Here is a 9015-nt window from a genome sequence, read left to right as displayed (position 1 = left end):
GGAGCAACCTGGTCTAGGGGAAGGTGTCCCTGCCCATGGCAGGGGGTGGAACTGGATGATCTTTAAGGTCCCTTCCGACCCAAACCAGTTTGGGATTCTATGATTTAACCCGAGCGATCAGCCTGCGGATTCCTCGACATCCCTAGTCGTGTAACGTTGCTCATGCATGTTCATTAGCTGCCCTAAATTCTTCCAAGACATCTAGGAAAATCCAAAATCACGGGTGATAATGGGGTTGTTCCTCGCTGTGATTCTGCCAGGCGAATGCCGGAGCGCAGCGCTGTTACCCGGGTGAGCCTGTACAGCGTGTGATGCTCGGTGTGTTCACCTGCAGGTGAAGAACCACATGTGGATTTTCGTGAATGCCTTAATTGAAAACCCAACCTTCGACTCTCAGACTAAGGAGAACATGACTCTGCAGGCAAAGAGCTTTGGCTCAACCTGTAAACTGAGTGAAAAATTCATTAAGGGTGTAAGTATTGAGAATCAAGGTGCCTGTAAAACTGCACCTTATGTTCAGTGTGGCAAATAACATAATTCTGTCACTGTTAAGGCTTTTCCCACAATTGTTTGGGGTTATTTTTCTTTTTGCATTGCAGGCAGTTGGCTGTGGCATTGTTGAAAGTGTCCTAAACTGGGTAAAATTTAAAGCCCAGAGCCAGCTGAATAAGAAATGTTCGGCTGTGAAACACAGTAAGATTAAGGGTGTTCCTAAGCTGGACGATGCCAATGACGCTGGTAAGTGGTTCACACACTTTGTAACCAGTTCATTCAAAAACAGCTACAACTTGTTCATTAGACAAAGGAAAGAATTGCCTCCTAAAGATAATGTGAAAACCTGTAATTATAGTTTATCCCCATTTTCCAGTCCCATTTACTGTTTATCCCCGTTTACTGTGCAGTGCAACAGAACCAGTACAAGTTCCAGTCCCATTTACTGTTTATCCCCTTGTATGCAGTGCAACAGAACCAGTATGAGCTAAATGTTTATTCTCATTCCATTTGTGAGTATTGTAGGCTTTGATTTCACTTATTTAGAAAATGAATCTTGATTATTTTTCCTCTTTTAGGCAGCAAGAATTCTTTAGATTGTACACTTATCCTGACCGAGGGAGACTCAGCCAAAACACTGGCTGTTTCTGGTCTAGGAGTGGTTGGTCGAGACAAATACGGAGTATTTCCCCTTCGTGGGAAAATGCTCAACGTCAGAGAAGCTTCTCACAAGCAGGTCAGTTGGAAAATCTTTATAGCCGAGCCGTTCGAAGGCGCAGTGGGCTTTGGGTGACGCCGGGTGTTTTAACCGAGTCAGTACAGCTGAACGCCGTAGCGCAGGAGTAGCGGCTTAAACGCCCGAGTCTGGTCTCATCTTCGGCCTGCCCTGCTGGTTGAGTGGGAATATTAAGCCCTGTTTGGTGTTTTACCTGAAGGGATGGAGTTTGTGTGGTGGACTAGAAAGTGTTTGGGGTAATCCCGACTAATTTAAGCATTAGACTTCAGTTTAGAAAGGATAAGCTTCTAAACAGCAGTAAAACCTGACAAGGCAAAGCTCAGTGATATGGCTAATCTTAGACACTTTGGGCTATATTTTGAATGTGAAAGACAAGCTTTTATTCCATGTGATCTTTTCCAGATTATGGAAAATGCTGAAATCAACAACATCATCAAGATAGTGGGTTTACAATACAAAAAGAACTATGAAGATCAAGAATCTTTAAAGACTCTGCGCTACGGGAAGATTATGATTATGACAGATCAGGTGAGGTTCGCTGAAACTCAAAATTGCGAGAGGGGGAAATCCCAACCGCTTGAATACGGAGGGAAGCAGAAAATACCACCTTCCTCCTGCTGCAGTTGTACCTCATTCTCTTTTTTATCCTTCTCTGTTGTAGTGGGTCGTAATGTCTCTTCAGCCCCAAAACAAAACAGATAAGGGGGGAGTGGCATCACCAAATAGCTGAATGCTGTCTTCCCAGTCTGCTGGTTGAAGGTCCTTGACCGGTCCTTGATACCTTTTTTCACCAAGAATGTGGCTCTTCTGCTTCCCTTCATTTCCAGTACTCCAGCCAAACGCACGGTCACCTTTTTAGACATGAAAGCTAACGGGGTCGGTTAGCTGGAATCACAGAACCTTTTGCTGTTAAGCTAACAGTTGTCGCTTCCGTCGTGTCCCTGATTAAATACGTCCTTTTTCCTTCTTAAACCAGGACCAAGATGGATCACACATCAAAGGTTTACTGATCAACTTCATCCATCACAACTGGCCATCTCTTCTAAGACACAACTTTTTGGAGGAGTTTATTACTCCCATCATAAAGGTGGGCCTTGGGTAGGTGGTGAGGTAAATAAGGAAGTACCTGTTGGCACGAATCTGCCTCTCATTTCAGTTCTTTGTTCACTGCAGGCCTCTAAAAACAAAGAAGAAATTGCATTCTACAGCATTCCGGAGTTTGAAGAGTGGAAAAACAATACCCAGAACTACAATTCATGGAAAATCAAGTACTACAAAGGTTTGTTAGAAAACTTCATGGGGTGAAATTAAAGGATCCAAGTGAGAGCCTTAAGTTCAGTTAGCCCTGCTTTTGCAGGAAAGGGTGGCACCGGGTGACCTCCAAGTCTCTTCCCATGTAAGGTATTACGATTACAAATGTAAAAGCAGGGAAATGACCTCTAGCTGGATGAAATCTCAATAAAATCTCTCCAAATGGAGCTACCACAGCGTGGGTAACCATTCGCTCAGCCCTCTCGGGCTGTGATGCTGCGGTTTATGTGCTGTCTTCCACAGTACAGTCCTTGTGTACTGGTCACGTTGTAAGCTACCTACTTGCTCCAGAGTTGCTTCGTACCACTGAGAAGGTTGCAGAAGAATGGCTGGATGATGAGGAATCATATCCAGTTTGTAGTTAATCATTTTGGATGTCTACAGACAAAATCCAAAAGTACAACATGCAACTGCTCGCTACTCTCTAACTCTTGGTTTATGAGAGCTTACACCTGGTTTTAAAGCAGTGTAAGTTCTCAGTAAGTCATCTGCATCACAGAAATGAGGCATAGCCAAGTATTTCGTTGAACAGCAACTGAATTTAAGCAAGGAGTTAATCAGGATTAACTCGTCTTGTCTCTGCAGGTTTGGGTACCAGCACATCGAAGGAGGCTAAAGAATACTTTGCAGATATGGCTAAACATCGAATTGGCTTCAAATATTCTGGTCCTGAAGATGATGCTGCGATCACCCTGGTAACTAACACTTGATTTAATTGCTGACTTACTACCTTTGGTACTCTGCTGCTTAGTGTGCTGCGTGGCTTCTCTTCAAATGCTCTTAGAGGCCTTTGGGCTTGAGACAATCACTTGGTTACCAAGGCGACGTTGGTCACTTGGTTACCAAAGCGACGTTGGTAACTTGGTTACCAAGTCCAGCCAGTAGGAGCAGACCTGTCCACGGTCCTCAGACCGAGAGCAGCCTTTCCCTGATAGCTTTTAAATATAGCTCAGAACAAGCTAATCGTGACAAAACAATTGACATTTTCGGACGCAGTGGTAAATATTCCTTTAACATTTTTCCTGCATGTTCTGCAATTTTCTCTCAGTCAGACCTTCCCTTTCTCCCCTTGATTTTCTCATCAAATGGCCCACCAGTGGATGAAAGCAGTCCTTGCTTCTGTGAACTTCTTCACCTTCAGTAGACATTGACTCTGAAGTATTCTGAGCTATTAAGCAATGCCAAAAAACCCAAGTTTTTCCCCCAAAATACTAATTTCCTCCCAAATCTGCTTTAGTCTTCCATTATTATGTTAAAAATCCATATATTTAAACCTCACCGCCATGTCTCCTGCAGGCTGGTGGAAATTGTATGTAGGTTTAGCTACAAAACCCTTTTATTGCCCTTCTTGGGCTATGAAGACAGCCTGTTTAGCATGTTCTCCTCCTGGGTAACCTCTTCCTGCATACTTCCCTTTCCTCAAGTGCTCCAGTGGGCACACCACAGTTTCCTGGAACCAAGGTGCTTTTCCTTTGTAACTACAGGCCTTTAGCAAGAAGAAGGTAGAAGAGCGAAAGGAGTGGCTGACTAATTTCATGGAGGATAGGAGACAACGGAAGCTGCACGGTCTGCCAGAGGTAAAAGGTTTACGTGTACGAAGGAAACGGGTTTCCTGTCTCTTCCTGGGGCTGTTCTCAGCTTCGTTCTGGCCCGCCGGAGCTGCACGCAGCTCAGCGAGGCAGGCACCCGGTTAGGGGGCAGTGACAACCTTTCGGGATTTTGCGGAGTAACTTCTCACATCAGTGTAGCCTCACTGTAGTTGTCCAGCAGCTACTTTGGTTTTTAACTCTTTTATCTGTCAAATTACTTTGTCGGGAGGGCAAATTGTCACTTGAGCAGGGCTGTAGGAAGACTTTATTCCCCAACAAAACAGGCCTGCATCCTGGGAAGGGATGTTTCGCTCTGCCGTGCTGAGAGCGTCGGCACTTGAGCTAGTTTACGCGGAGCTTCCGTTTTAGCGAGGCTAGCCAAGTACGAGCTACGAAACAGCGTGGAGTGTGTTCAGATTAAAGCGAGCTTGCACCTCTTTTCCTTAGGAATACCTGTATGGGAAAAATACTCACTACCTGACCTACAATGACTTCATCAACAAGGAGTTAGTGCTGTTCTCGAACTCGGATAATGAAAGATCAATCCCGTCGCTGGTTGATGGTAAGTTATTTCGAGAGGGTGATTTCCCAGAACTTAATAAATGCGTGTTGGTGTGTCCTATCACGAGAATGGGGGGTTACCTGTAGAGGTTTCAGGGTCAGTGTTCTGAAGTCCGTTTTCCACTGCCTGTGATTTTTTAATCTTTGGATTAAATGTCCCTTCGGCAGTATGTTATTGGCAGTACCTCGCTCTCCTGGTGCCGAATCCTTAGGTGGAGAACTAGTTCTTGGTCCCTAGAGGGAAGTCAAACGCACGGCGCGTTCTAATCACAAGGTCTTTTCTTTTTTTTTTACTACAGGTTTGAAGCCAGGCCAAAGAAAAGTTCTGTTCACGTGTTTCAAACGAAATGATAAGCGGGAGGTGAAGGTTGCTCAGCTGGCTGGTTCTGTAGCCGAGATGTCCTCATACCATCACGGTGAGGTAAGAACCTGGCCTGGTTGTGCAAAATGCTTTTTAAATGAAAGGCAAAAAAGCTCTCCTGTTGGTGGTTGGAGGTGCTTCTGGAGCAGAATTAGATGAGTGTAAAAGCCATAGCAAGTGGCTGTATATCGGCTACTAGTGCTTCAGTATTAACTTGATCTGGGATTGGCCTGTCCTACCCAGACTCTGTGGGAGTGAACTTCCTTCCAAAACTAGAACAGAAAAAAACCCGCTGTATGTCTGATAGGTTCAGGCAGATGTTAATAGCCTTTCTACCTTGGAAAGGAGGAGTGAAGCACTAAAACAAGCTTCCCTTGTGAGATTGATAGAATATTTCATTGGAGATTTTGGGAACAGGTAGATGGCAACGTACCGTGGGTCACTGGAATATATCTAGTCACCCAGAGGGTACCGGGGAATGCGTTATCAGTGCCAGTTTCCTCTAATTCTTCACCAGTTGAGTTTATCCTCTACATCAGTATTGTTCTTTGCGTGGATTTTCCCCTTTGTCCGCTCAGTGAAGAACTGTGCATGCTGAGCTTTGAACCTTCCTTTATTGCAGGCGTCGCTGATGATGACTATTATCAACTTAGCGCAGAACTTTGTGGGCAGTAACAACCTCAACTTGCTTCAGCCCATCGGTCAGTTTGGCACGAGGCTGCACGGTGGGAAAGACTCTGCCAGCCCTCGATACATCTTTACAATGCTCAGGTCAGCATTAAGGATTACTGCCTTCAGTATTCTTGGCGTGATCCAAGACTCAATTTGGCAGCATTTGAAATGAAAACTGAAGTTAGTTTTTCTCCTCTGAAACTTTGGATTACTTGTTTGCTCAGAGGAGGCACAGTTGAAGTGAGGTTTGGATCCTGGATTCAGGTGTGTAAACTTATAATCCCAGGGAGCAGAAAGGTATAGCGGAGAATATGGACATGGGGGCAAAACCAAAGAGAAATTTGGGTAAGATGATAAAAAATGAACTTGAGAGAGCGGGGTTCTAGCATCTGAAAGTCCAGCGCTGGTTGCTGCGGGGACTTGGTCAAAGCTGTTAGTTGGGCAGGGGTGTGGTTGTACTGAAGCGAGGCACAGCGAGAGCTGGAGCCTTCCCAGACAGCACGCGTCTAACGTACATCTGAAAGTGCGAGCTGAGGGTCCCGGGCAGTCGGTGGAACCCATAGAGGTCGATGAGGAACGATAGGAATAAACCCGATTTCTGCATTTGGGTTGTTTCCTGGGGTGTCCCTTTTGCGGGTGCTCGCTCCTCTGTGACAAGAATTTAGGATTAAATTCTCTCTTCCCTTCCAGCCCCCTGGCACGGTTGCTGTTCCCACCAATGGACGACAACATCCTGAGGTTCCTGTATGATGACAACCAGCGTGTGGAGCCGGAGTGGTATATGCCCATCATTCCGATGGTGCTGATCAATGGGGCAGAAGGGATTGGCACTGGCTGGTCCTGCAAGATTCCCAACTTTGATATCAGGGAAGTTGTGAATAATATCCGTCGTCTGATGGATGGAGAAGAGCTGTTGCCAATGGTAAGTAATGTATTTAAAAGAAGTCTCACTCGTTTACTTGGCACATACTGGCGCGTTTCGTGCAAGTGCTTAAAAACAGAAGCACCAACACGATGCTGAATCCCGTGTTCTGTTCAGCTTCCCAGTTACAAGAATTTCAAAGGCACGATAGACGAGCTGGGACCCAACCAGTACGTGATAAGCGGTGAAGTGTCAATCCTCGATTCCACCACCATTGAGATCACCGAGCTGCCCGTCCGAACATGGACGCAGGTAACAGAGTGGATCTGCCCTGGGAGCGGGTACAGTTTGCCCTGTAGAGCAAAAAGTGTTTAGTGGGTTTTGGGGCTTTTCCTCCCTGTGGAAAACACGGGTTTGTCTTCGATTCTTTCCTCAGACTTACAAGGAGCAGGTTCTGGAGCCGATGTTAAACGGGACTGAGAAGACACCCCCGCTAATCACAGACTATAAGGAATATCACACAGACACGACGGTGAAGTTCATAGTGAAGATGACTGAAGAGAAACTCACTGAAGCCAAAACAGTGGGGCTGCATAAGGTCTTCAAACTCCAAACAAACTTAACCTGCAACTCCATGGTATGTAACCGATTCTGCCCCGCTTTACCTCAAGGTCTGTGTGGAGAGCTGCAGTTGCTGCCTGTAACAACAAGGCTCTTTTGCAGTCACTTCTTCCCTTGGATTTTTCTGCTGTCGGTTTAAAATCAGCTTTCTAAACATACCTTCTAAAGGTCAAGGGACCGGCTGGGTAACGGCCCCAGCGTGGTGTGGCTTTGCCTGCAGGAGCCAAACCGATCTGAAATCACACAGCTCCGCAGCCCTTTGTTGTGACGGCATCGCCGTTGAGTGTCTGCCTTCTGGCGACGTGTGGAGCTTGATGCTAGATGTTTATCCTGCCGATAGCTTTAAGGTTCAAGTAACCTTAACCCTACTAGGTGTCTTGAAGAACTTGGGAATGCTAAGATTGTCGCTGCCGCGCTTGCAAACTGGAAGTGCTTTTTGAAACAACGCTAAGGTTTTATAATCTGTTGGCTAATTGTTGTCGTGCTCTCATGCCTGCTTAGAGCTACTTTGCCGTGGGTTTGGAACAGTTTTGGAACCATAGAATGATTTATGATTTATGTTTTATGCTCATAAGGCCTGTGTTCTGTCATCCAGGTTCTTTTTGACCACGTGGGCTTCCTCAAGAAGTACGACTCTCCCCAGGATATCCTTAAAGAGTTCTTTGACCTCAGGCTCCGCTACTACCATTTGAGAAAAGAATGGCTTATTGGAATGCTGGGCGCCGAGTCTGCAAAACTGAGCAACCAGGCTCGGTTCATCCTGGAGAAAATAGACGGCAAAATTGTGATCGGTACGTGTTGCTCGTGGTTAGAGAAGAACAAGGTGCTCCCCGGGGCCCTGTCAGCACCCCCTCAGCCCCGGGCTGGCTCTTAACCAACTACACCAAAGCTTATCTTTCTGTTCCAGTAGCACAAGGGGAAAATGCTTCACAGCATCCTTGCTCTGTAGAGCTTTAAGTGCAGATTAACTGAACCAGGGCACTCCTACAGCTTTCCTGCTGGGTGTTTGACACTGCTTTGAGAGTAGAACTGTTCTTTAATAGTTGAGCAGTAATTCCCATCTGTTCCTGACTCGGCAGGAGTGAGAGTCAAGCACTGGTGGGGTTAGAGAGGGGTGGTGTGTTCTGTTCATGTGCATCTTCTTAAGAACCTGTATCTCTTCTGTGTTACCCCTCAACCTCTGCAAAAACATTCCAAATCACATTCTCGGTGAATTGGGGTTTCAAATTTGAAAGATCCTTCAGTTAGCAGCATCTGAGAGTCATGAGCCAGAAGAAGAAACAGGTCTTTGTCTCGCTGCATCCTCCACGGACGCGAGTGAAGTACAGACCGCCCTTTAGAGTGAGGTGGGAGAGTCGATCGGAAAATCAGAATGCTGGGAACAAAGCGTCATGAGACGCTTTGTGGTTAGTGTCTGAAGGCAGCCCGATGATCCCAACCGCCTGGGCCTGTTTGACTCCACTCGGGAAGGGAAATAATTCCCTTGACATGCATTCTCTTGGGCCTTTTTGTAACAAGCAGCTCCACGGCTGACAGAGCTGGTTTCATTTGTATTTGCGTCCCGTGGTTGATTGCTTCCGATACCTTCAAAAGGAACAGATTCCAGCGGAAGCATTTCCAGTGATGGGGCACTTACAGCACGGTGAAGCCTGGTGGGGTACAAGCAATAGCAAAAGCTTGGAGTGCTATCGGGGGGTTGCTCCAGCTGCCAGCTCGGTGTGGTGAAATCTTACAGATACCATCACACTCCTGTTTCCAAGTTCAGAACCTACTGCGGGCTGGGGAAATGCAGGAAAAAACTCTGGCAGGC

At 46.3% G+C, this 9015-nt stretch overlaps 1 protein-coding gene across 1 annotated transcript in view; it reads left to right on the top strand.

Moving 5' to 3' along the window:
* TOP2A (topoisomerase (DNA) II alpha 170kDa) overlaps positions 1-9015 on the top strand; it is a gene marked incomplete at both ends in the record, with an annotated part of 18128 nt that overhangs the window by 4243 nt on the left and 4870 nt on the right. Inside the window, 15 exon segments of the mRNA XM_010156825.1 lie at positions 335-472; positions 600-738; positions 1071-1228; positions 1631-1756; positions 2205-2315; positions 2402-2507; positions 3125-3234; positions 4024-4116; positions 4576-4690; positions 4989-5110; positions 5673-5821; positions 6413-6644; positions 6762-6896; positions 7021-7221; positions 7801-7996. Coding sequence (XP_010155127.1) covers positions 335-472; positions 600-738; positions 1071-1228; positions 1631-1756; positions 2205-2315; positions 2402-2507; positions 3125-3234; positions 4024-4116; positions 4576-4690; positions 4989-5110; positions 5673-5821; positions 6413-6644; positions 6762-6896; positions 7021-7221; positions 7801-7996 — 2131 coding nt within the window.

The sequence above is a fragment of the Eurypyga helias genome, unplaced genomic scaffold, assembly GCF_000690775.1.
Source record: "Eurypyga helias isolate BGI_N326 unplaced genomic scaffold, ASM69077v1 scaffold33458, whole genome shotgun sequence".
Classification (NCBI taxonomy): Eukaryota; Metazoa; Chordata; class Aves; order Eurypygiformes; family Eurypygidae; genus Eurypyga; species Eurypyga helias.
The sequence above is the reverse complement of the archived record's forward strand: the minus strand, read 5'-3'. Positions and strand labels throughout refer to the sequence as shown.